At 43.9% G+C, this 27176-nt stretch overlaps 3 protein-coding genes and 4 non-coding genes across 8 annotated transcripts in view; 3 read left to right on the top strand and 4 right to left on the bottom strand.

Moving 5' to 3' along the window:
* The window catches only part of LOC126559223 (myosin regulatory light chain sqh-like), a 75462-nt gene that overhangs the window by 4019 nt on the left and 44267 nt on the right, over positions 1–27176 (bottom strand). The gene's annotated exons all lie outside the window — the stretch shown is intronic.
* The window catches only part of LOC126559687 (DNA topoisomerase I, mitochondrial), a 524180-nt gene that overhangs the window by 475242 nt on the left and 21762 nt on the right, over positions 1–27176 (bottom strand). The gene's annotated exons all lie outside the window — the stretch shown is intronic.
* On the top strand, positions 853–27176 carry LOC126557227 (plastin-1). 2 transcript variants are annotated; one of them, XM_050212931.1, is made up of 5 exons: positions 853–1000; positions 24878–25777; positions 25846–26056; positions 26128–26406; positions 26473–27176. In XM_050212931.1, the coding sequence occupies exons 1-5, from the start codon at positions 920–922 to the stop codon at positions 27174–27176; spliced, it is 2175 nt and encodes a 724-aa protein (XP_050068888.1). In that variant the 5' UTR covers positions 853–919. The 2 variants fall into 2 exon arrangements, with proteins under 2 accessions (XP_050068888.1, XP_050068889.1); XM_050212932.1 differs by lacking the exon at positions 853–1000 and adding an exon at positions 20081–20163.
* On the bottom strand, positions 15635–15749 carry Trnal-caa (transfer RNA leucine (anticodon CAA)). Its single transcript has 2 exons — positions 15712–15749; positions 15635–15679 (listed from the first exon to the last, which is right to left on the bottom strand). It is a non-coding gene; the product is annotated as a tRNA-Leu (tRNA).
* On the top strand, positions 16178–16250 carry Trnak-uuu (transfer RNA lysine (anticodon UUU)). Its single transcript has one exon. It is a non-coding gene; the product is annotated as a tRNA-Lys (tRNA).
* Positions 17684–17756, top strand: Trnak-uuu (transfer RNA lysine (anticodon UUU)). Its single transcript has one exon. It is a non-coding gene; the product is annotated as a tRNA-Lys (tRNA).
* Trnal-caa (transfer RNA leucine (anticodon CAA)) lies at positions 18282–18396 on the bottom strand. Its single transcript has 2 exons — positions 18359–18396; positions 18282–18326 (listed from the first exon to the last, which is right to left on the bottom strand). It is a non-coding gene; the product is annotated as a tRNA-Leu (tRNA).

Raw genomic sequence — 27176 nt, 5'->3', positions numbered from 1 at the left:
CGCAAATGATACATAAAACATAAAATCGCAAGCAAGAGCATCACACCCGTTTTACAAGCTGCTGTAGTTCGACACCAAAAACACCGTTTTCTTTATGAACCTTTCCTCTGTACGAGAAGAGGAGAAGAAGGTGCCAGGAGAGAAAAGAAAAGAGAAGGATGTGGTGTAGAATTTAAGTGGTATTTCGTGTGCTTGTGTGCGTTTGTGTGTGTGTATATATGTGCTTGTGTATGTTAATGTTGTCGAGAGGGTGGGAGGGTGTGAGATTGTTCTCTCGTTTTCTGCCGAGTTGCTGCTAAGAACGGCTGGAGAATGAGAGAACGAAAAGCATTCTTGAGCCCGGTTGCTATAGAGAGGGTGCTTTGATTCATTGATAAAAAAATAGTTCCCAAAAAAGGTTTTATGCTAAAATCTTCACCCCGAGCATGGGCTAACAACAACGGCACACACAAAGATGAAAAAAAAGATCGAAGTTAAACCAGTGCTTAGTCAGTGTTTTCTGCTTTATTTGGTTTTCGACTCGACTCTTTCTTCTTCAAAATTATTTACGACCCAAAATTTCGACTAGCGAAAGAGTTCTCTACGCGTAGAATGTAATATAGCAATGTTTTCTGTTTTATTTTAGCAAACCTAAATTTTTAGTGAAATCTATCTATCAAATGGCAAACAAGTGATCGAATTAGCATATCAACAACAGCAACGACAACGTCAACAACAACAAGAAGTAAATAAAGTTGTGTACGCAATATACGCAACCAACAAAAACGTGGAGCATCACCAACATAGAAAAAAGGTGATCATCGTTGAGTTGTGTAGAAGCAGCAGCAATAGCAAGTGGAAGTGTAACAGCAGACGACGACGTCGTGTATCGATCGTGTGCAAGTGCTAGTGGAGTGACAGAGTACGAGATACAACAAAAATGGCTTCTTTCCGAAATGCGGCACACCAGAAGAGTCTGTCCGTGGAGGAGCGGGCGGAGATGCGGGAGAAGTTTGAGGAGGTAAGTGGGAAAACGTGCGAGACGTTTTCCGTGGCATTGTTGGCATCCTCGGCGCGGGCCAGATGAATCTTCTGGTTCGCTGGATATTCTCTCCCTTCTGGTTTCGTAGCGTTGCGGGTGGGACATTAGTGCAAAGCACTCCGAGCTGATGTCTCCTGCTGATGGGGAATAATAATAGGCGAAAAACCCACATTGAAAAAAATACGATTAAACAATGAGGGCAAATCCAACGCTTGTGGAGTATTAAAAATAATACTAATCCCTTCGCCGTTTCCCGTGCCTACGAAAGGTCCACGGAACTCAACGAATCAACCCTCCCCTGGGGTACGGTATGTCCTAAATGACACATGGTATTCATTTACACCCGTCCGAGTTGCGAGGTAATCCAAGTCCGCAAACCAAAGTCCCGAGAGGGTTGTCGGGAAGCCAAATTCCTACCGATTTTGCATATATACGCACAGTTATCGCGTGCCCAACTCACATTCGCTTGGGAACCCGTTTTTTTTCTTTCGTTCCTTCTCGACTAACCCCTTGCTGTGGATTAATGAAAAACTCTCTGGTTCTTCTTGTTTAATTAATTTCCAATTGATTTACGATGACTCATTGCCACTTGCCGGACTTACCCAGGCAGTATGGGGTGGAAATCGCTCTATCGATTGATGAAGAACCCTCCCGGAAGGGTTCACACACCGGTGTTTAAGTTTTTTTTCCCTAAAACTTCACGTACTATGCAGCCTGGCGCCGCCTTATCCGCGCCTGTTTGTGTGTTTGTGTGTATTTTATTCCGTTGCCAGCAGAATTGTATACCGGTACGCAACACTTCTAATGCGCTTCCCATTCAGAGGCCAGATCTCAGCGCAACCCAGACGTTTGACCTCATTTCGGTCGGGACGGTCTCGTTGCCGGTAGATTCGTTCCCAGCACACACACACACACACTCAGAACCGGCGATTTGCCGAACGACGACGACTTCCAGAGTTGCGTACGCGCATGCCACGACACTCCCAACGCAAACTTCCCCCCCCTAGGGGGTTGGTAAGGCGCAAACGGGATACGTCCGGCTTTCTTTTCTTTTTTTCTTTCACCCGGTGTGAGATTTTTCCGGTTCTCGATTTTGCCCCACCGTTTCGCCGTTTCGTTACTGCGTTACATTCCAAAGGGTGCGGCTTGGTAGCCATGGTTGGGAGGGTGAGGTAGCTGGTTTTCCTTGGGATATGCCGGTTGTTGATTTGTTTGCACCCGGAAGCTTTCACGAGGCTCTCTCACTAGTCTCTCGCTCTCGTTCCCCACGATTTGGTGGTTCTGGGTTTGGATTTCTTCTGGCATTTTTCACCCGGTCCGGTCGATGGCTTTGGTGTGCATTTGCGCACGAGGACCTGCTGTTACCGGGCGGCTGTCTAGAGCACGTGGACATATCCGGTCAATTTGAATTGGGGAGCGCCACACACGGCGTGTGCTAGAAATCCCAACGAATTATTTATTCTTTTCTGCGCGAGAACTTCAAGTAAACTTAGCAAAGCCATGTACTGGTGGTGGAAGATTTGCGTAAAGCACACACAGATAAGTTTCTCCGATTTATCGTTGCTTCAAGTCAAACAAAAAGCGCATACATCTTCGCCAACGCCCTAAACCCGATGTCCGGTCCTTACCAATTCTGAAGAGGCATTTATTTCATGCCAAACAGAACAGCAGTATTTTTTTAATATACATTGGACCACCAAGTGATGATGACCGGACTCCAACACTGGAGTGGATCAATAGCCTCCAATCCTACGCAATGCAGACACAGAGCTCTGTTTTCATCCACACTGCCCACACTCGATCCCACTCGTGGGGGAGTACCGACAATAAGCAATCAGTCCCAACCACAGTCCTCCGATACTGTATGGCACCCTCGCAAGCCTTTTCAGGAACTGACTGTTGGCAGGAGATTAAATTATATGCTCCTAAAGTGTGTGTGCCAGCGGCCGAATGCTAGCTTTGCATACATTTAGCTGAAGAATCGGTTTGCTTGACGCCATTCCCAACTTTCCCATGTTGTGATGCTTTTTAAGGCTTTTTTGTTTTGTTTTGCTTTATATTTTTTGGAGCACAGAGACTTTCTCCTCATCTATTTCAGCGAGACACGGCAGTGACGACGACGACGACGCGTCCATCTCGCGATCCAAACGAATCGGATGCCATTCTTATCAGTGTGCGTTTTCCTCAGTCTGCGTTGAAGGTCACGCGCATAATTTATGTTCGCCTTTCCCTCTTCCCGGGCCGCTCCAAGGGTTGAAGTTGTGTACCGTACCGTTTGCTTGATATGCCCAATGTAGCTTATCGTGCCACATTCCGTCCCAGGGAGTGTGCCCAACCGGATAAACACGTTCCATTCCAGTCGCGGGCGCGGGACTGTACAATTCCGACCCCCGGACCGCTTAGCGAGATACAGTTGCATCGAGCTGCCGTAAACAATGGCATCTGGCAGTGTTGTCTTGCATTCCGGGATTCACAAGCCATACGACACGAACAATATTCTTCCTTGTCCACACAATCGTCGGAACACTGATGATACATTTATGATCATCTCGCTGAAACAAAGACGCCGTACAGCTGGGCACAATCGTGCATATGCATTTGTGTGTATGTGTGTGTGCAAGGTGATCGTATTTGCAACGGGACGCGATCGTGAATATTTCTTCACTGACATCACCTGCGCCTAACCGCACCACAACTTTACAACCGGCGCCTCCGGCAGAATCGTGCCTGGATGACGATCGTATCCGACGACAGCACAACGACGCAATTTGAATATGCCACTTAAAGATCGACCGCAGCGCGCGCTAACACTTCCGTGTTAGCTGCCCGTTTAAGGAGAACGAAGATTTAAAGTCTCGGGACGCTATGCCAGGGCTGGAGAAGAAAAAAGGCAACAAACAAAGCGCATTCACACACACACACACCTATGAGTCAGGGTATGAATCAACGATCTTACAAGAGACCCCCGGACAGTGTACCTCCAATCAAGTCATTTATTGACTTTTCTATCACGTTCGCTTATTGTGTGCATAGCGTCGCTGCTTTAAGGTGCAAAGGTTGGCGCATACTTCCGTTTGTTCCACTAAACGGTCGTGAGATGGCACGTCTGAGGGGCTAGTGAGTGTGAGGGTGGAATACGTTGATTTGTGGCCTTCGGAGCTGTCACAGTTGCTGCTGCTTTGAGTGCACACAATCGGTGATCGGGTGGGCGGGCGAGATCATTGTACAACGCCTTCCGATCTGCGTGTGATTTTTTGGGTACGTTTTAGTTTCGAGCTGAAACTGTGCATACACAATGTCCTTAAAATGTAAACCGAAACACACTCAGTTACATCATGCTCCGTGGTGGAACACGGTGGATCTATACAAACATGACATCAGCGGCACGCTCCAAATAGGAGTTCGAATGCCACAGAGAAGGAGGATCACAACGACTCAAAACCTCATTGAAATTGAAAGTACAAATGAAGTTCAGTTGTGGACAAAAAACGAAAGTACTTCGTTAGGAATATAGCTCTCAAAACTGCATGACCACGATCGGTGACGTATCGGTTCCATTACTAATTTACTGTCCCGGGAAAATGTTCGTTAAAGACCGAGTTCCTAAAACTTGTTTTTGTAATAACACTTTGGTGATTCAAACGCGACCACTCTAGACGAACCCACTCACACACCAAGTCCGGGAAATCCATCAACACGCGCACCGTGCAGCACGTCATCAGACATGTCCGGAAAATGTGGTTGCGGCATTCAAACAACGAAACTGCATTCCGTTTGGTGGCATAACGTCGAAATGGTAACCAAAGCTTCTTGTAGTTGTGTTGTGGCCATGCGAACGGAAAATGTGCTAATGATAATTTTGTGGACGTACAGCACCGAAACCTTCCGAAAAATCTGCAAACACCGCATTGGAATGTTCATTCTATATTCGCTGCCCAAACCACGCTGCACGCCACGGTGCCACAGGGCAACGAATGCTGATTTTGATTTTTTTTTTTGGGGCCACCGAAAAACGGTGGGGCGTGGTGGTATTGAAAAATGAGGTAACGAATTAAAATGTCGGGCATACACACACACACACACACAAACACAACTGAAAGAGCCGCCCTCTGTGGCCGATCCAGCTCAGCTACAAAGTTTGCTGCTTTGCTTGCGCCTCACAACAACAACATCAAAGAAGAAAATTATGTGTTGGTTTTGAAGATCTTGGAGTGTGTTGAGTGGCGTGTATGTGCGTGTGTATGCTAGTCCGAGGCCAAACATATCATTATCTCGACTCATTATCTAATTTACATGGAATCGGTGTTTACCCGCTGGTCTCGACCGGTGCCTGGCATGCACTCCACCAGCATAAAACGAAGGCAGAGAACCCCGCGAGATGTATATATCCCTCTCTTATAGGCATTTTGTTTGGGAAAATGGGGTCAATTCGACGATTGATTGCAGTTTCCCCGCCTGTGGCGACGGTACTGTACTGCATTGGCCATGGCACGATGCACCTTGAGTGTGGTTTTCATCTCAATACAATCATAATTCTGCATACATCAGTGTGGCATTTGCAATTAGAAGAATTGGAAAGGATCTATTCGCGAAAGCGAATTCAATGCAATCCAATACAGAATAGACTAAATTTGGATGGTAATGGGAGTCTGCATTAAATTTTGATTAATTCCTACATTTAAGAACCATACTACAAAACTATCAATCACTATCACAATCATTAGACTATCAATTTCTGCTCTGTCTTGATTATAAAGTGATAGAACAGAATAATATCCGACAGAGTTTTGCAGGACAAAAAATATTTTATACATTTAATCAATTAAACGACCACCATCACCATCGCTGTCATCGCTATACAAATTTTGCAATGAACAAAGCGTAGTTTTTGTCCCTACTTGGATGTTAAATTTTTTTTTTAAATTATATGGGAAAGGACGACGCCGTTAACTAGAGTAGACTTTACCCCTACTTTGATGTGCAGTTTCTCCGTATTAATGATATCTACAATGTTTCTCTGAAATCACACATCAATAGGCCTGATTGTCACATACGAATTGTCAAGACAAGTTGTCAAAAATTGAAGATTCGTATTATGACAGATGTTGGAAAAAAACTTAACGAAAGGCAAACTTAGTAGTAAACTACCAAGAATTTGTATTCTCTCACACACACGGAGACTCGTATTTGTCAAACTGTTTTCCGTCACCTATTCGAAACGGAAAGGCGCCAAACTCACTCGGTCCTGTGTGTTTCCAGTTCGTTTTCTTAAGTGGTTCCAACCAAAATGTCAATATTTTACTTCAGAAAGGATATTCTCGAAGAAAAGGACGGGAAAAAAGTATCGTCGTGCATCTTGCTGCTCATTTGGTTCACTTTCTAATGAATTGTATTTGGGCGAAAACGTTTCCTCCAAAATCTTTAAACCCTTTGTAATTGCAACGGAGATAGTTGGTTGAAAAATTGCTATATTAAAATCTTTCCCGGTTTCATTATGGTAACTCCCCTCCGCAAGAAACCGCAGCGTAGTTGCCAACATTTCTTTTGGCGTGATTCCTTTTGCCCTTATATGCGGAAACTTTGGCTTAATCTCATCACGAATATCGAGGAAAATTTCCTTCGATACACGAACATTTTTCGAAAATCTGCAAAGAAAAATCTCGAGAACGTATCAGAAAGGTTTTACACAAAAGTCAAAAGATAAACTCACGCTTGATTGGTTAGTTCCAAAGGATCGATCATACTACGAAGCAGCCGATGTTGTTTATTAAGAACTTCCGTTCTTTCATCATCACTACTGCTACCATCGCTCACATGATTTGGAAAATCATTTTGATATCAAAATATCAGGTAGAACACAAAACACCTTCTTAAGAAGAACATTTGTTTACACTTTTGGCTTTGTTTTTGTTGGTTTCATCACTTTGACAGATTGATTTTGAAGATTTAACGAAAAAAAATGCTTAACGAAACTTGTCTGTCACAGGAACGTTTTCATAATGCAAATTTATCTTCCGTTTGTATTGGCAAGCTTGTATTGAGACTTTTCCGTTTGTAAGAGGTAATCAGACCTAATATTACAAGCCTTTCACAATAATTATTTAGTAGTCATTGCGTTGGTTTTTATGATTGCAAAAAGTTAAATAATTAACGGTTGCGAATAGTACTGTGATAAAATGATTGAACAGCGTCGAGAGCCACAAAACGGTTACGGGTGTTCAAGATGCAGCGGCCTCATCAGGAGGTGACGCCTGCCGAAAGAGTGGTACGGTTCATCCGCATAATCGAAGGTGCTGACCGGGGAGCGGGGGAGGGGAAGGGGGGGGGGGGGGGTTCCCAAGCCCGTGAGGCTCCCTGATCGGTGAAGCTCCTCTGTCCGGCGAGACATCCCTTGTAATCGAGGCCCCTGGCGGCCACCACCTTCCGCCCACAGATTAATCCACCACTGCATCACACTATTTTACGGCGATTTTTTTAGCTGACGGTCAACGATGTAGCCACACACACGCTGACGTATCAAGAAGTTCCAGCACATTATCGTTTTGCAAAGCCAACCAGACGACTGCTGTGGTACAACGGTCCCGGGAAACAGTCGATCGCCCGCGTTCATCACACCTATATCGTGGTCGGTTGCATAGTTTACTGGCTTTGGTTCGCAGATGGAACTATACTGCCTTCGGTTAATGTTGTGCTATCGAAAGGGTCCAACGTCATTTATAGATCTACGGACAGTTTAAGGCATCATTTGTGCTTCCTTTCTGCAGACAGTCCCTGCAGCCGGACTTTTGCAAGACGATGTCGAGTGGGATCGTGCACCCGAGGAAACTATTTAATTTCCCTCGCAGCTGCGTCAACTGTTCGCTCTCATTCTTTCTCAAGGAATGCCTCAGAATCCTTACCGCCTTCAGCACGCGTACGTGGACGATCTTTACGAAGATTTTCATTGAAACCATCGAGATCGATACACTACAGAGAATTCATATCAGCATCTTAGATCTTTTTGTACCATCGATCAGTATCTTCGCGGCACGACTCCAACAAAAACGCTTGCCACTTTCCCCGAAATGCCTCAGATCTTAAATTTGAAGCTGTTTTTCCTTCTTAGCATCCATAAAAAGCGTACACTCTGGTATGAAGATATATCCTGGAATGTTGTTGCGTAGTTATGATGCGTAGCCCTGCAACCGGGCCAATTCACTAGTTCACTTCAAATTCTAAATAATTGTCCGTTTAGACGGATGCTCTAGCGTCTGATAATATAGACTAGATGTCGTCGTAGATTTTTACCTCGATTCTCTCTGATTTTTATTTATATTTCGTCTTTCATACAACTCAGAAAAGGCATCAGGCCGTGTCCCACTATTTCTTACTTCGCTTAGGGATAGAGTGCTTCTTGATCATAACTGCTACATATCCATTTATAATTCTGTTAATATTTTGTGCATTTCGTCTATTTTGTTGTATGTTGATCGCTAAAATACAGAGTCAGAAACCCAGAAAATAAATCTTTTTTTAATTCATGCATTCGACAAAAAAATGCAGGGTGACACATTCACATTTCCATCAAATTCTAATCTCGCATAATGATCCGCACAATGTTAGTCATAAGATAAGTTCATGCTATTCCATCTCCTTCTAAGACTCATAACACTTAGTCGAACGGAAAAAAGTCACTATTTCACTAATGCAATTCATTAGCACCCTTCTGTAGTTACTTGACGTGTGTCCTCAAGCAGATACATTCGACAGGGTCTCGCGGGTATTAATCACGTAAAACGTGAAGGAATTGTCCTTACCCGTGCCACATACTTCACCACTCACAGTGTGTGTGTGTGATGGCTGTTTTATCCGCTTTGTTTTTATGTTTTGAAAATGTGTTCACCATATGTTGTAGCTGTGGACCAACGGAGTTCCGGCCAAACGATAAACCCGCTCCCGACCCGCTGCTTGGTTTGGTTTGGTGTGGTGAGGTACTATTTGCATACGACGATCGTTGCAACAGCCAGTCTGTGTGCGTGTATGCCTATTTTCAGTTTCATCTTTTCGGAATCACCCTCACGGTGGTGTGGTCGCACTAGCATTCTGCCGCGGTTTCTTCTTTTTGCGCGCACATTTATTTACGGCAGCGCTTGTCTTGGAAATGGAGATGGATGGAACAATAATTTCAAACACCCGATGGTCCGAAGTGGTGGTCACACAAGATGTCGTGGCAAAAGGAGAAAATATAGCAAACGGGGTCTGTGTTTGGTAATAAGCTGGCAATAGTGTGTCTGTGTGTATGTAAAGCCAACAACAAACCCCACACACGGAGAAAAACACGCGGAGCATGATGACGATGATCGTGTTGATGCTGAGGTGATGAAATGATGAGGCACGTAGGGAAGGATGACGCTATCGACGGTATGCCATGGCGAAGCATCATGCTGTGTGTGAGGTCAAGAAACTTCGACGCCACGTTAAGAACTGCGCACTCTTTGGAGTTTGTTTCGATCTTTGGTCCACCAACTGAAGATCACTTCACCCCACCCTACACTACACTATTCTGCTGTGCACGTTAATTGGAATCTTTCCGGCAGAAGCGTGCCTAGGGGACGAAGTGGCGCAATTCGTACGATCACGAACTTCTGAAACTTATGATGATAGATGATCAAACAGGTTATGACGTTCTAGGAAGGGTGTTCTTGGGTGGAGAATTGGGTTTTGCCGGCCTGGGTTGAAGGTAATAATGTATTATGTGTTGTTCCATCATCTGGATGGGAAATTTCACAGCTGTCTGGGGCAACAAATCGATTTTTGGTAAACGAATTTATCACATTACATAGTTTTTCTGTTGTGTTTTAAAAGCAAAAGTGTTAAGCGAAAGGAAAGCAAATGGAAAAATATTAATCCACACCGTCTAAGCCCCCTTTCTTTCTTAATTCCTGTAAACAAAGTTAAAAAATACTAATGCACGGTGTATCAATTACGAAGACACGTTGAACAAATTGCGGTTTAAAACGTTTTCGCAAACGGCCTCCGTAAACAACTAGCCGGTATTGTACTGTCACAGATTCTGATAACACCGCTTTTAATTAGCGGGAAAGGTCATCCCGTAGCAGATAAGCCTGGTAAGATGCAAACAGTCGCTCGATTCGCAATTGCTACACTTGGCAAGGTTAGCTCTGGCGCTCGGCAGTCGGAACGTTCCGACCCAATGCAACGATCCAATGTGATTCATTTGGATGCAAAATTTCTTCATCAACATTTATCATCTACTACAACTGCCTCACTGTATTGCAATCTGCTGCTGCGACAATGCGCGACTGCACAACTCAAATGCCAATTCTACGGGCCATCACAGCACAATAGCCCGCATTATTCTCACACAGCGGCGCAACAGCTCGCTGCTGCTGATCGTTGATCTCGTACATGCAGCTTCTCATGTTGCTTCATCCGCCGCTTATTTTGCTCCCGAATTCGACCCTCACAGGCCAGGGCTGGGAGCCTGGGATGGGAGGGTTGGTGGGCCACTGGTTTCTCTGATTACACAGTTGATTAAGCATCTTTTTCTGTGTAGATTCCTCTCTCGCTCCTGGCTGTTGCATCGTGATCGTTTTTTAAATGCTCACAATCGTTGCACGGTGCACTGGGGAGGGTGCACAGGAACTTCATCTCAAACTCCCGTTGACCGAACCGGCACACATCACCAACGTTTCCCCTCCGGGAGCGGAGATGTGTGTTAGTAGCAACAAGTTTATTTCCAGCACTTCGGGAAAGGCAAATTCCAGTTTTACAAAAAGGGAAAAGTACAGAGCGCACACTCTCCCCCGCGTCCAAGCCTTTGTCTTGAAGCCACTTTGTACTACTCTGAAGCAAACGGACCTGTATCGGCTTCCACTTGATTAGTCAGACGGTAAATAGGGGGAGAACTTGATCAACTCGGCGATCAAATCACCGCAAACCAACTGTGACAGTTGACACCCCTTACACGGAAGCAAAACCGCAAAACTGCGCACATTCCCGCGCGACGACAGACTACCAGTGCCGTCACCGTCACCTTGCATAATTGATTGTCGTTGGGAATCGAAGATGCGGCCATTTGTCGAACACTGCACTACACAACACTGGCCCACAGGTCCTGGGTGGAGTTTAACGAGCGTTTTCTAATTAAAATGCACTTCATGCGCGTTTGATCAGAGGGACCTGACTGGAGGCTATCCTGTTTCTCTAGTGGTTGTTTTGTTTCCACCTTCATCTATGATATGAAAACAAGTTACCGTCTGCCGTATACTGTGTGACATCCTTTTTTTTTTTTTTGGTTTTGTTTTGATACAGTGGCAAAACCGGAGTATGGCACATATAGTCAGGTAATTGCATAAGGAAGCCACATATTCGGTGTCGTATGGCTTTGGTTTACGATCGGCCTTATTTCGTACAATGTGTATGGGGCGCTACGTAGCTTTCTATAGCTATAAACAAAACATGATGTTACGTTGGATGATGATTAGCAGGAGCGTTACGTTTGCCGCCAGTACATTTGCTGATCGGCGCTTCAATCGATTTTGATCAAACAATGTAGTGTGGGGCACTGCATATTCCCGTTTTCCGGTTCGGAGCGATACACGGTGTAAAGGAATTCTTAAATACTGAATTTTAATCAGACTGGATCGATTGGTCCCGTTTTCAGGGTATGTCCGGTCCACCAAAGAGTCTATTTTACTACAAAACCGTGAGACAATCGTACAGCTGATAAAACTTCTGAGCATTTTCCTATCACTTTATCTTCAAGTGGTAAAGACCCTCGTGCGGATCTCAACAGCTTATTATTGTAGATTCTAACCTTCGTTACAATATAAATAAGTGAAGTTTTAGTATAGGCTGTCAGATGTGTTTCTCGCTTATTCACATTCACTATTCAAAGCATTTAATTAATAAGATTCCTTTCTTCCCGGAAACGGATGTACACAAGATGATCAATTACTAGAATACAGGGTTTCTGAGTAGAACTAGACAAGAGCGAGGCTTTTCTAGACAACGCTCAAGATGAACTGGACAGCGGATAGGTTGAACTGGACAACCGTCGCCGTTTCTCGACAGTGGTCAAGATGAACTGCAAAAACGTCAAGTAACACTGGACAGTCATATTTGAAATGGTTGGTGAAACAGTTGGAAGCGTTTCGGAAACGCTTGGCAAATATTTCAAAAGTAACCGTTGAAATACACGGGTTTGTAATTTTCATGCATAGCATGCATTCAATAATAACATTAATATAGTTTGTACTTTGAACATGTTTGTATGTCTGATCTTACATTTTTGATTCTGTAAAATATCAATGACAACAGCTACAAGAACTCTATTCAGTGATTATAAACAGAAACGTCTTCTGTCATCATGTCATCTTCTGTCAAAAGTTAAAATTTTGAACAGGTATTACAAATATTGCATTTCTACGTCACATTTTTAAAGAAAACCATGCATCCTGATTGTAATTATATTCGATGTTTCACTAACCATTTCAATATGACTGTATTCATATGACTGTCCAGTTCTACTTGACGCTTGTCCACTTCAACCTAGCGTTTGTCCGGTCCGGTACAACTTGGCCATCGTCGAGAAACGGCGACGGATGTTCCATTCATCTTGAGCGTCATCTAGAAATGTCTCGCACTTGTCTAGTTCTACTCAGAAACCCTTTAACACATGCATTCAAACGAACCTCTGTGTTGCAGGCAGTTAAAGCTAATCGGCTTTATGCTTTCGATTATTACCTTCAAATCATTCCTCTCTAGATGGCGTCAACAGATGCACATCAGTTACAGGGTGTAATATCCACTGCGGTTATTGCTCGTTCATCTCTCTCTCTCTCTCTCTACCCAATGTACGAGTGGAAAAGTGTCAGCTAACCCACAAAACCTATTTCCACCCGCGGCCCGCTACACTATATCGCTCTAGCTCTTAGTAGTAGCTGATCGTAAGCGAGGATCAATCGCGGTGAAGTACACTCGCCGCCACAGGGCCCCCCCACACTCACACCGAATCCGAGTCTCGATGGTGGTCGCCATTCAAAGATTCGGCTTTTGAAAGCGTGAGTAAAATGGGAGAGAGAAAAAAAAAAAAGTAAAACATCCAATGCACCGCCGTAAGTTAGTGGTAAATCGACCGTGGAAACGGCCTAACGCTCGAGAGTTCGGTCGAGATTTTCCACCATCCGGTTTGTTTCGTTACGTTTCGCTCTCTCAAAGCGTACCGACCACAGCTCAGCTTCCCGACATGAGAACCATCGTTCCACTTTTCATCCAGGGCACACACTCACACACACACATACAGGGTAGGCCCGCGTAATCACTGCTGATCCTCCAACTCCTACCATCCGCCACGGTGGGAAACGATTGGTGATCTTTTCCGTGCACACTCGAACCAAACAACCTTGAGCGTGTGATGAAGTTTTGTCTTAGATTTTGTGGCTGACTGAACAAGGGCCGGCCGACTTCCCGGGCGTTTCAGTTTCATTCGCTTTAGCGAACAAAACGCGAGAGTGGGAAAATGATACACTAAACATGTCATCAGCGGGGGAGGATGGAAGATAGACAGGGGGATGGAGCATATGCAATTGTGTTGCCCGTTTTTAGTATCACGTGAGCGATGCACAGATTGTAGCATTTTGATGACAAGCGGTTTCAAGAGGCAAGGGGTATGGATTTTATCTCGACACTCGCGAGACATGAAACGTCAAGAATCGGTTTTTGAAACAATTGCCAATTGAGATATCAAGTCAAGTTGCCAGAACACCGACGAGGGAAACTGATCGAATAATTCCACTTGACGCTTTTGAGACGCGATTCGGGAGTTCAGTGCCATAGTCGTAAAAATTGGATTAAGTTTTTTTTTCTGAGCTGTATAGTATAAGTACTATGGCACATTTGGAACACATCTTCCACTTAACAAAGCACTTATATACCTCATAAAGACAGCATTATTGCATAAGGAAAAGGAAGCATGATGGAGAACTTGTAGCATTGGGTAATAGCAGAGATTTTCCAATCTCTCGCCTATTAATAAACAAACGATTCGTAATTTTATCTAAAAATTTTCCAAATCTGATCTCTTGCCTTTGCTTTTTTCACGAAAATGGCCTTATTGTTTTCCCTGCCTTTTAACAAACGAGTGAGCTGTGCAGCAAATCCTACGCTACCACGTTGTTAATCCATTCGCTTCTGATGCTGATGATGGCGGCCGGTGTGCAGGAACACACCTAAATTTAACGGAACGCGTCAAGTTGGCGGTATCCCGAGATCGGTTAATAGCTCACAAATTGCAATCATTAACATTTCTCGACCGATGCCGGTTGCTGCAGGCGGATGTCTGTCTGTGTGTATGGATGTGGTTCTGTGGCCCTTAAAGTAGTGTTGTGTAGAGAGGCAGCAACAGGCGGTGGCTACATTGCACTTGGAAATGGGTGCAAAGCGCACATTATGAGAAAGTGGCTTCTTACGGTACACAGCTCTACACACGGACAGGAAACCGTCAATTTTATCCAATGCTTAGGGTCTCCACTAACGACCTTGCGCCCGAGGAGAGGAGTGTGTTGTACGGAATTCCCGAATAAGAGAATGCCAAGATTTTACCGTAAGGTATTCGACCCACACCACCAGCATGTTTGTTTGTGTGCCACGAGTAAAGGCAAAAAGGTTTTAATTATTGCACCTAGTGTTAGAGTTTGTAGGCTCAAGAAGTAGATTATTATGGACAACAGAAATAACCTACCTTAACCCACCTTAGATTTGATAGCACGAGTTTTAAAACAACTGATTCGATCGGCAAAAGATACCAAACATTTTTGCTTGGTACCTGTCATAATTCTGACATTCTTTTTCGGTTCTTCATTGCTTGATGATCAATCACCTTTCTGCTTCGAAAGGTTTTGGTGTTGTGTATGCTAGCGTTCAAGCGTTACTCGATAGAGAAGTAGTTGACGTCAGACAGGCAAAACATACTCATCGGTTTTCATGTGATCGCGAAAAAAAAAGCTTGGCCAGATATCCGCCTAGAAATAATAACAAGTAACATCGCAAACATCGCGACACTATCATGACACCGAATCTCCATTTGTGAGTGTACCAAACACAGAAGAACGTTACACTCTAACGACGTGTGAAGTGTTGTGTCCGGTGATGTGTCATATCGTTGGTAGTCCCACCTCTGTTCCCTGCCTTGTTGTGTGCCCCAATCGGAGGGAATCGATTTCCCGCATGAATTTGTTTCGAACACTTCTCGCTTGCCTTGTTGGCGATTGTTATTTTTACTACCCTTCGTTAAGGGAGGACAGATTGTATCGATTTTTGTTTTATGAATTATGAGTACCGATAAGCGCTCTTGACTCCACGCAATAATTGTCTGTCTGTGTACTTGTGTGTGTGTGTCGCTCAAGGTTATGGGTTTCCGTTCTAGCAGTCGAGCACACAAGTACAGAGCTGTTGCTGTTTGTTGTTTTAAGAGAGTATAAATTGAAAGACATAGTTTATTCGGGGTAAATGGAATGTATGCAGCAGTTGTGGTTTGTTACTAAACGGTCGAATGTTAGGCAAAAAATGATCGCGTCTTAATGCTGCAGTAGTTGTAAAAAAGAATTGTCTTGTCAGAAGTGGGATTCGAACCCACGCCCTCAGAGAGGACCAGAACGCTCGGACCCGTTGAGGCGGGCAAGATTGCTCTTGAGTCTGGCGCCTTAGACCGCTCGGCCATCCTGACATGTTGAGAGGGGAGTGCCAGAACCGAACCAGATCGCATGCACTGTTAGTCGGTAAAATAGAAAAGTTTAAGCACCATTAGTACTGTTATCTACGTGCTTAATTGTGTATTATTACGGTTCAGACTTTGTTTTAGTTGTGAGGCAGTATAAACAAATCTTTAAATTATTTATAACTTGTAATAATGATTTAAGTAGTCTTACACGTACTTTTGTGTTGTGAGTTTCCTTAAAATTAGACAGTGGTTTCGGAATTAAAGTATTAAAGGTGTATAAAGTGAAGTGAACAAATGTTGCGTGAAAATGTTGACAATGTGAATTTAGTCTCACAGCTGTAGAGAAGTGAGAATGGCTATCTCACCGGCACGTGAGAAAAATGGTCTAGCGTGCGTTGAATTTATATGTGTGTGTAGCGGGAGAGCAAAGGACGGCCCGGATAGCTCAGTCGGTAGAGCGTTGGACTTTTAATCCAACGGTCTAGGGTTCAAGTCCCTATTCGGGCGTGTGGGAACTTTTTTGCTTGACTTGATTATTATCAATTTTGTTTTGGTTTACGAAATGTTAATTTACTTTCTTATCATTTTACACTCGTGTCATGAGACATGTTTTTATGTCAAGACTCAAGACTTTGGTTGTTTAGAGTTTAATGTATATTTTATTAAAATATATTTAAAGTTGTAGCAAAAGGCAAAACATTTATTTTACATACTTATCATTATTATAAGTAAGCATGCAAACTTTTCTCATTTGCCAAAATGATTGCTGTTGATACTCATCAATACTTTTTTTTATTCATGAAGGACGGCCATGCCGTATTGCTACTCATCAATACTTATATATGTTCAATTCATCCACTACTACCCAATTCTACATTCTAACCATCCCACTAGTATAAACCAACTTTTTTTTTTCTCATTATTGTCATTGTTGATGATCATATTATTTCTATGTATTGAGTAATCAAAAGACCGTATTGCGGGGATTTATCATTATCATGAGAACTGATACACGAATACTTCATTGTACTTATGCTTTACGGATGTTACAAAAGAACATTACAAAACTTATATTTACTTATTGCTTCGCTAAAATTCTGTTATTATTACATGCCTTGTCAGGGCTGACTGACTCACAATTCGTGCAATTGATTGGTTCCACTTTACTTTTCAACATAGAACTTGAGAGTGATATGCTAAAAGTGTTTGTGTTTTCTCCCTTGGTGTAATCTACATCGTTACGTACTGTCCTGACTAATGTGACGAAGAATATGTCAATTTGTCCATGGTCGTTACTTGCATAAGAAGGGTGAATCATATCCTGCTGATTCAGGTTTGTTGGCCAGACAAGTGGTCGGCTAGAAAGACATTAGACCAGAACGGGATTTTAGATGGCTAAGCCCTATTCATTGATGACTAAAATCTTGGATGAGAAAACATACATTTAAGAAAAACAGCAAAGCTGGAGCCTATCAAATGCAACAAATACAAATCAAAAGGAAGGAAATTTCGTGTAACGAGTGCATTTACGTTCTAAGGATGTTACTCTTTGTTTGGAAGGTCATTGTGTACTATATGTTAATGATTTGCTATATTTTCATTTTAAAAATGCATTTCTCTTTTTTTCTAAATTTATAAGTAAAATCGGTTTTGTTATAATGATATCGAAAAAAAAAAATTCAATATGATATGTATATAATGTCTTAATTGGACAGTTTTAGATATTTTCTGTGCAGAAGACTGATATATGATTTAGATCATTCTAATTACATCACATTAAAAACACGGTTACGCATGTAAATATACGAGGATCGATTCAAATTCTTTTACAACCGTTCCTGATCGCAGAAACTCCATCATCGAAATAAAAACGTCGGCATAGCGTACTCTGAAAATGTCGGGTCGGTTGAAATAGCGCATTAGCATGGGAGAATGCAGAGGCCCGGGTAGCTCAGTCGGTAGAGCGTTGGACTTTTAATCCAACGGTCTAGGGTTCAAGTCCCTATTCGGGCGTATGAAGTTCTTTTTTGCCTGTCCCTCTTCTGCCCCTGCAATGTAGTGCAATGTAGTTGCTGATTGTTCAGCAAAAAAAGAAAGAGGGGTAACAGGACGGCGTGAAGGAAGGGAGGCAGGTGAGGTGATGGCAGGCAAATCAGCTTTATCACTAACTACTTGCAACAATTCTTAAGTTGTTGCTTAATTTAATTTGGTAATATTAAAATTTGCAATAAAGTTACCTTTGTAATATAACTTTAAAATTTGTATAAAAATTCACCGTATGATTTGGTTTTCATTTAACTAAAAGAGTTTTGAGTTTCTAACATACATACAGACCTATAATCTCAATGCCCAGCAAGTAACGGCATAAAGCTTTGTTTTCCGAAACGAAATCGAAAAGTAATAAAATGTTGTGTTGTCAGAGATATTCACTACTGTATACTTTTGTATGTAACTATTAGAAACGAGATTTTTCAGTGTGTAAACTTCCTAGAAAAATCATTTCGATCGTTCTTCGTTCGCTCTATAAAAAGAGTATCTTGTCAGAAGTGGGATTCGAACCCACGCCCTCAGAGAGGACCAGAACGCTCGGACCCGTTGAGGCGGGCAAGATTGCTCTTGAGTCTGGCGCCTTAGACCGCTCGGCCATCCTGACATGTTGGCAGAGGTGAGCTCAAAGCCGTATAAATTCGTGTCAGCGTTTCTCTATTTCAAGCATGCTGCAGCTCCACATTCGCTCTCATATCATCGAAAACATCGCGCACATATCTCGCACAAAATTTCATACTCTCTTCTCTCACAACCGGCACGCGCGCGAATTAATGTACGCAGCTCGCCGCGGCAACAAAAACATTGCAAAGACAATTTCCGAGTCCAAATTTCCGGAATGAATTAATCATGAACTGCCATTTAACTCTTTTCTCTACCTACTTTGGGCGCTTCTTATTTTAGCGAGCATTGGAGATTTTTTCTTATATCTTTTCCTAAACATTGAAGCAAACTGCATGCATCGCCACGTTAATACTAGCAGGTGTAGCCGGAATTGAACACGTATTGAAAAGCTAAAGACTTACTTTTTAATCATCAAATCACATATCTGCGGTTAGGAAAATCGTTTCACACTGCGGCAGATAATTTTCGTAGCTACGTCATGCTGCCATCCACTGGAGGGAAAGTTGCATGGGGTGGTGATTTGTGTGGCGGTAGAGAGAGGGAGAAAAAAAATGTAAATCCCAATCGAAAGTTTTATTTGTGCCATTTTATATTGTAGGGCCATTTCGCTCAATTGCTCCGTCGAACGAACGATGATGGGCCATGCTGGTGGCAGTTATCAGCAGAAAAAGCGCATCATCGGTCCCATTTTCCAACGTTCCTTCCTCGTCCTGATCCATCATACACGCTCGTGATTGAATGAGGGAACCGTAAAACTAATTGTGTGTGTGTTTTTATCTTGCCAACGGTGCAAAACGCAACTTACATTGAGTTATAGATACCACAAATGCACACACAGACACGAATTGTGAATCTATTGGTAGTGTAAAAATTGAACCCATCTCTCGACTCAATAATTCCATGCATTTCATTGTGTACGTGCGAAGGGGCGATATAATGTCCTACATACCCCCCCCCCCTCCCCCCTTCCTCCCGCCACACGGGTGACATTGTACGACTCGTTATCACATGCTGAAGGAATGCAGCGGGCGGAGAAGTCCAGTCGGCGAAGGTTTATTTTCTTGGCCACGGGAATCGGCCTCCAACACCGACTTTGGGGCGGCTCCCCCTCGCTGAAACCGATAAGCCAAGGCGTGCGCGCACATACACACAAAAGTGCGAGATACAGAAAGAGAAGGAGAGAGAGAGAGAGATAGTTTAATATAGGAAAAAAATTGTACCGTGAAGGGAACCATACGTAACGTGGCGTATAGTGGATAGACCGAACGAGGAAACGAAACAGCACGACGGAACGCGCATACCAAGTGTAACCGTTCGTGACCGTTCGTGTGGTTCACAGGCCTCGCCTTGGGGCCAAAAGTGCAGCGGCCGGTCAGACAGTCTGATGTCAACATTTGGCCACAAGCGATCGGTGTGTCGTGCGTTCCGTTTCGAACTTGTATCAGTATCAGTCGTCGCCGTTTCGTCTCCTTAGTCATCGCGAAGGACGAACGAATTTCGAATCGAGCCTACCCCAAAAAAAAAAGGAATCTCGAAGTTACAAAGTTCCTGCAAGTGCTGCTACGTGGATCGCGTAGTGATCGTCGTGTGGTGTGGCTTTCGGTTAGGGGGTTTTTAGCTCGTAAGCGTAAGTGAATCCAGTTCCAGGACGAAAGTGGTACCCCTTTCCGAAATGGATATACATCAAATTGCCAAGGAGGATGAGCTGCAGGAGTTTCGCCGTGTCTTTACGCCTGAACTATACGATCAAGTAAGCTAACGTCAGAAACAAAGACACAAGAGAGCCTGTCTGGTGCCAACATAAACCAGATGTATTTCTACAAGTTTTTAAATACGATACGAATACGAATACGAATGATTCATAGTCATTGAATTTAAGAGCAAAACAGTTCGAATGATCGACACCATCACCAACCTACAACAGGTTTAAGGATGGTGAGTGATTGACTCAACCCCAACTTCGGTTTGAGTCATCGGTGTACAGTGGCATCAATACCTGGAATGCCGCAATACCTCCAAAAACCTGACCTGATTTGCAACTTATCAAAGTTGCCATTAGTCACACCGGATGCCACAGTAACGTTGAAATACCGCACGCTACTAGGTGTGGAACCGTTTCGATTTACTATTCAATTGACCAAGAACAAGCAAGAAGAATTCGTAAGACTTCACTTATTCTGCTGCAGTATTGCATTGGATGGGAATTTCTGGGTGTGATTTTTTTTATATACAACCAATATGATAACAGGATTAATTTGTCGTTATGTCGTATTGTTTATCATTGTACTGTGGTCGACTAACGTCAGTAAACTGCGTCACTTACCTCTTCGTTGCTTTGGTCCCAGGGAAAATGCACCCTTATGCTATTTTTATTTTGGAAAGTGAAAATGGAAGAATTATATTGCTTTATGACACGGGTCCGATACGCGGCGTGGTGGGTCACATCACCCCTATCCGAGATACTACAAGATATAGGGTGGCATAGGGTGAAAATGTAGTATAGGACCCCCCCTAGTGTTTAATTCCATTACTTCATTTATTGTGGTTTCATCGTTGAAATAGAAAGTTACCCCATTTAGGAAGAAAAAAAAACTATCGGATGAGTTTTTCACTAAATGCTCTAACCTTGCTTTAATCTTACATCGAACCGGAAGTGATAAAACTTACCAAAATGCTTCACACACTAGTCGCGAAGGTTCTGGCATTGTTTGATCGTCGGCATTGCGGTTCCTGAGCATATCTTATCGATGGTCGGAAAATAAAAATTCCACATCGTTAGAGATTATTGATTTGCTGTGTTTTTGGGCCGATTCGTTTTGCTACACATATAACATCCAGCACGCTTTAAAAGATCAATGAACATCAGGAAATACTGTTTATACGATCATCTACTAGATATGTATCGACTGGTCGTTAGCTGGATGTGGAGGAGAAAGTGGTGAATGCATTATTCAATGCTCAGGTTAATCTATCTAGATTTCGCTAGATGATGAAGACTGTGGCAAAATGGTGAATCGAATTTTAATCGCTTTAATCACTGTGATGTTTACCAAAAGATAGTTTGTTTAATAAATTATGCTTTTGGACGTAAGATTTTCCGCCTGCTGCACTCTTGACAGAACCGAAAATTGTATGATAATTCCATGACCTTCACGTGTAGCAAACGCATTGTTGTGCATTATGTATTTTTATGTATGTTATATCAATGTGTTCGTTCTTGGACGTCAATGAAATAGGTAAATAGATAAGATTAAATTTCTTACTAGAAACTCAAGCCGACGCGACTGCAAGATTCACCTGTTGCCCTTGCGGCCAGCAATTGTGTCCTACCCGTCGTCACTACCAGAGATAATACTGCCGAGAACTCAATCACTGGGTCGGGTAATGTCGTAGGTTTTTTGGGGAACCTACGAAACCACAAAAAATTCTCCACACCTTTGCACACGATAACGTTATTTACTTACACCAAGGGGTAGAGAGAGTCATTTTTGGCGCGGTATTCCACCACCTATGGTGGTGTTGGCGACGAAAGTAACCGTCATCTTCACGATCCCGCAGCACATCATGCACTTATCAGCGGAGTTTTCCTTTGCAAGATAACTGCCATGCCACCTTGAGTGCCTATACTGCTGGCAGTACGAAGTGGATGGCACTTTGGATGGTCGTGTTTGGAGGATGAAGAAATGGATCTTCATCGTGCCGAATCGCGTACCCAATCGCTTCACGATAACACACCCTGATGATGATGGGGTACTGTAATTTCGCAAACACTAGCGCGATACTTGTTGAGCACAAAACGACAAACTTGTCACATGAAACCCACAGGCACCGCATCGAGTGCCACATTTGACATTGACGATAAGGGGAGGGTTTGCCTTATTTCACTGTGCAAAAAGGGATTACATTTATCGACGGCGAGGAAATCAATTGCCGGTGATACGGATCACTTGAACACACATACACCTGCAGCTTGGGGCAGTAAAACAAAAGGCACTTTCGGTGCTGGTTCCTATGGTCGTTTCACACCGTTTCACATGGAGTTTTCCACTGGCTTTTTTTTTGGGGGATGTTTTAGCAATATAATCAAAAGTATATACTATTTTTTTTATGCTTAAAGGGATGAAGAGAGGAAGCGAGAGAGAGAGAGAGAAAGAGAAGAAGAGAAACGATCAAAGAGAAAGGAAATTTTCTAAGCGAACTGAAATCCACTACTGTTCGTATGTGAAGATTCACTGAACTGTTAAAAAAAAGACACAGGCACACAGGCACCCAATCTTGCACGATCTTCTTTACGCGGGTCTTAGCATGTTCAGGGTGTTCATTTTCCCCACATGAACGTGAAAATTGTGTCGCTTTTTAATTTATTTCACTCAATATTCATTGCATGTGTCAAGGTTTTTTTTTTTGTGCGTGGCTGTTGTGACGCTTCCTTGTATCTGGTGTCCGCAGGATGTCAAGGTCTGGTTGGCAAAATTGCAGAAAACGAAGATGACGATGAGATCAGGTGAAACATTACATTTTAAATGCACACGAAAGGGGCTAAAGACCAAAAAACCCCCCCTGTTGGCGTTTATGTGGACAGCAGTTTTGGAGATCCATCCTTCCACGCGGAAAAGTAGGTTGATGATGGTTTGAAAGCTGGAAACTGAAAGTGACGCAGCTTCGATGCGTGTTCCACTTAGGTTTTGAGTAGCCTTAAAGAGGTGTTCGGCTAATGTCGGTAGAGTGTTTGTCTGTCAAACTGCCCATTTAGTTTTGATGTCCAGACAAAACGCTTAATTGTAGAACTTTATACCTTGACAAATAAATTCAAGATCGTCAGGCAAATTTTCAGAACAGAGAACTTTGCATTTCCCACATCTTTTCACTTGTGGAGAAAGATTTCCTAATGGGGTCTTCCGAGCATCTTCCTCTAGGAGTCAGTTTTGTGTGTAATGGGACTAAAAAGTTTTTGTACAGTCCCAGTTTCATCCGTTGCAAGAGGTGTTTTGGGTGTAGAAGTATCCACCAATGTAGAATGTTGGTGTCCGAAACACAGCCATTTAACTAATAATCACACTTTATTAGCGGCTGACAGCGCTTGAAACAAAAATCCTACAGGCTTTGGGCGTTTAGTCGGTCGCAAAGACTTCTAAAGTCGAAAAGACTATCAAAAGCAACGAATAGGTTTATTTGGCAAAACTCAAATCAAAGGGCCTTATCAGACTACACTATAAGCAAGACGGAATAGCTGTTGATGGTCGAGCCTCCCGAGACTTTCGCGACAATCACGGCTTAGGTTTCTATTAAAGATCTCTCGAAACCAGGTGGCAATATTTTTGTAATATACTTCTTGGAATATTCTTCTAAGAATAGTGCAAAATTTAATATATTTTGTTATCTTTAGTAATTTGAATTTGATTCACTTTTCAAAAGAAAAATCCTCCACTAAGTGGTATTACAATCATTTGGCAATAAAAACATCCTTTCTTCAAAGCCGATGTTTTGCTCCTTTAACGGCAGGGCATCGATTTTTCCCCATTTATTGATAAAACATCCCAATGGGTTTCGCTTTCAGCCAAACAAAACAAACTTGCCGCCATTCGTTCATTCTCAGCGAAGCATTTTCTTTCATTCTGCTTGATAGTTTGCCCAAACTTCCATGCGATATGCAAATTTACAACTTGTATCACACCATTTCCGGTGCGCCGGTTCGAACCGGGCATGACTCCATCCCACGATGAGTAAGCGCCACCGATGTGGTGTGGTGATGATGGCTCGAACACTCCTCACCAGTGAGGTGGCCCTTCGCAACGCGGTCAACCCAATCTAGCTTGGGGCGGCCTGGCATCGTCATGCTTTCTACCGGACGGAAAGAAAGAAAGAAGCAAAAGAAAGCCATCAGGCAAAAAGAGTTGCCAGCCTTCGGCAAGGTCGTTGCACGCCAATGCCATTATAATCAGTTTTACCACTTTACACGCCCATTATCAATGTTTATTGTTTGTTTTGTTTCACTTTCACGACACCACCCGTTCGTTCGTTCGTTCGTTCGTTCGTTCTGTGATTCCGGAGCAGGCCTCCCCGGAAGTGTTTAGCCGATAGAGTCCACCGGCCAATGTGGGATGGGAAGCATAATTTTCCAAGAAACGTCACCACACGCCGTGCTGATGCTACTGATGCCTCGTTGCATTGGAACGAATGGTGACTCATTACGAATTCGGCTTACAGTGCCCTTTGTGGGCGCACGTCCACTCTCTGTTAGGTGGCTTATTCACTGTGCAATAACGCAACGGTGTATACCAAATAGGGAAAAGGGAAAAAATAATATTATCTCTCTTAAGCCTGTGCTGATTCACTTATTTGGGGTGAGGTTTTCGTGCGATTGATTAGAATAATCCTTCACACGTCAAATCGCTTCAAGTCTCAGCTTATCGTTCAAACTGTTCAGCGTATTAACCACTTCCTTGTTTTGTTCGCTATTGCAGATCGACACCAACAAAGATGGATTCATCGAGCTAAAAGAGCTGAAGGATGCACTAGATCAGGTGGGCTTCAAACTGCCCGGCTACCAGGTTCGCCTCATGATCGACGAGTACACGAACAAGCAACGATCGCAACATGTCGGCAAACTGTCCTACGATGAGTTCGAATCACTGTGCATGGATCTCAAGGCACAGGACGTTGCGAGCACGTTCAAGAAGGTGGTGTCCAAGAAAGAAAATCTGGAAACCCTCGGCGGTATGTCGGATTCGTCCGCCGCCGGTACGACACATTCGGTGCGCGTAGAGGAGCAGCTCGCATTCAGTGACTGGATCAACTCCAACCTCATGCAAGATCCCGACCTTAAACATCTGCTGCCGCTCGATTCCGAAGGCAAGCAGCTGTACGACAAGATGAAGGATGGTATTTTGCTGTGCAAGATCGTTAACCACTCCTGCCCGGATACGATCGACGAGCGTGCGATCAACAAGAAGAACCTAACCGTATACACCAAGTTCGAGAACCTAACGCTGGCGCTAGTGTCCTCGCAAGCGATCGGATGCAACATTGTCAACATCGATGCGCACGATCTAGCGAAAGGCAAACCGCATCTGGTGCTCGGTCTGCTGTGGCAGATTATCCGTATCGGGCTGTTCAGTCACATTACGCTGGATAGCTGTCCGGGACTCGCCACCCTGCTGTCGGACGGTGAGCGGCTAGAGGATTTGATGAAACTGTCGCCCGAAGCTATCCTGCTGCGCTGGGTCAATCATCATCTGGAACGGGCCGGTATTGCACGGCGCTGCACCAACTTCCAGAGTGACATCTCCGACTCGGAGGTGTACTCGTACTTGCTGAATCAAATCGCTCCCAAGGATGCGGGAGTTAACTTGGAAGCGCTCAGGGTAAGAAACAGGGTTTGGTGGCGTGTATTACAGCGTAGTTTCATTAATCGATTGTGCCAATTTTCCAGGAACAAAACGCCTTAAACCGTGCCGAAGTGATGTTGCAGCAGGCAGCCAAGCTAAACTGCCGATCTTTCGTCACACCGCAAGACGTCGTGAACGGTGTCTACAAACTCAACTTGGCCTTTGTCGCCAATCTGTTCAATAACCATCCAGGATTGGATCAGCCGGAAGAGATCGAAGGACTAGAATCAATCGAGGAAACGCGCGAAGAGAAAAGTAAGCTGCAAAAAGCAATTTATATTTTGCGCGTGTCTTGACTTACGCATTCGTCCCTCTTTCCCCCGCAGCTTACCGCAACTGGATGAACTCGATGGGTGTTAAACCGCACGTCAACTGGCTCTACTCGGACCTGGCCGATGGATTGATCATCTTCCAGCTGTTTGACATCATTCAGCCCGGCAGTGTGCAATGGAAGCGTGTTCATCAAAAATTTACACCGCTGCGTAAATTTATGGAAAAGCTCGAAAACTGCAACTACGCAGTGGAGTTGGGCAAACAGCAAAAGTTCTCGCTTGTCGGTATTGCCGGACAGGATCTTAGCGATGGCAATGCAACACTAACGTTAGGTAGGTTTGTACTTTGGTGCTCAATTTTTCTTTCGTCCGCTAAACCATGCACCATCCCATTTACAGCACTCATCTGGCAGTTGATGCGTGCGTACACGCTCTCGATTTTGTCCCGTCTGGCCAACACCGGCAATCCTATCATTGAGAAGGAGATCGTCCAGTGGGTTAACTCGAAGCTGCAAAGTGCCGGCAAGCGGACGAGCCTGAAAAGTTTCCAGGATCCGGCCATCGCCGACGGAAAGATCATTATCGATCTGATCGATACGATCAAGCCGGGCAGCATCAACTACGATAATGTGCGCGACGGTGGCAATCCGGAGGAGAACCTTGAGAACGCCAAATACGCCGTCTCGATGGCACGCAAGATCGGTGCGCGGGTGTATGCTCTGCCGGAAGACATTACCGAGGTAAAGGCAAAGATGATTATGACCGTGTTTGCGTGTCTGATGGCGATGGACTACGTGCCCAACATGGATAGTGCGAAAGCGGCGCCACCAACGGTCGCTTCTGTCGTGCAGGCTCCACCGGCCGTTCAGCGACAGGAACAGCCGCAGCAGCAAGTGTTTGAGAATGAGTCGGTTGCCGCCGCTGTCACTACCAACGGTACGAACGGAAATGGTGCACTAGGTGACGATGAGGATCATCAGCAAGAGCAGCAGGAAGATGCACAAGCCGAACCGTCTGCTGGGAGTGAAACGATATCATCTACCTCACCAACACCGTCGCAAACCAATAACACTACCACCGTTGTGGATGAATTCGCCGAATGA

Source organism: Anopheles maculipalpis, chromosome 2RL (genome assembly GCF_943734695.1).
Source record: "Anopheles maculipalpis chromosome 2RL, idAnoMacuDA_375_x, whole genome shotgun sequence".
Lineage (NCBI taxonomy): Eukaryota > Metazoa > Arthropoda > Insecta > Diptera > Culicidae > Anopheles > Anopheles maculipalpis.
This window is presented reverse-complemented; position numbering and strand designations above follow the sequence as displayed.

What these genes read in the sequence shown, in the direction of transcription:
- LOC126557227 (XM_050212931.1), top strand. Translation starts at nt 920, where the DNA reads ATGGCTTCTTTCCGAAATGCGGCACACCAGAAGAGTCTGTCCGTGGAG. An exon ending in TGCGGGAGAAGTTTGAGGAG is followed by an intron (nt 1,001 to 24,877) that starts GTAAGTGGGAAA and finishes TCGCTATTGCAG; the next exon opens with ATCGACACCAACAAAGATGG. An exon ending in CAATGCAACACTAACGTTAG is followed by an intron (nt 26,407 to 26,472) that starts GTAGGTTTGTAC and finishes TCCCATTTACAG; the next exon opens with CACTCATCTGGCAGTTGATG.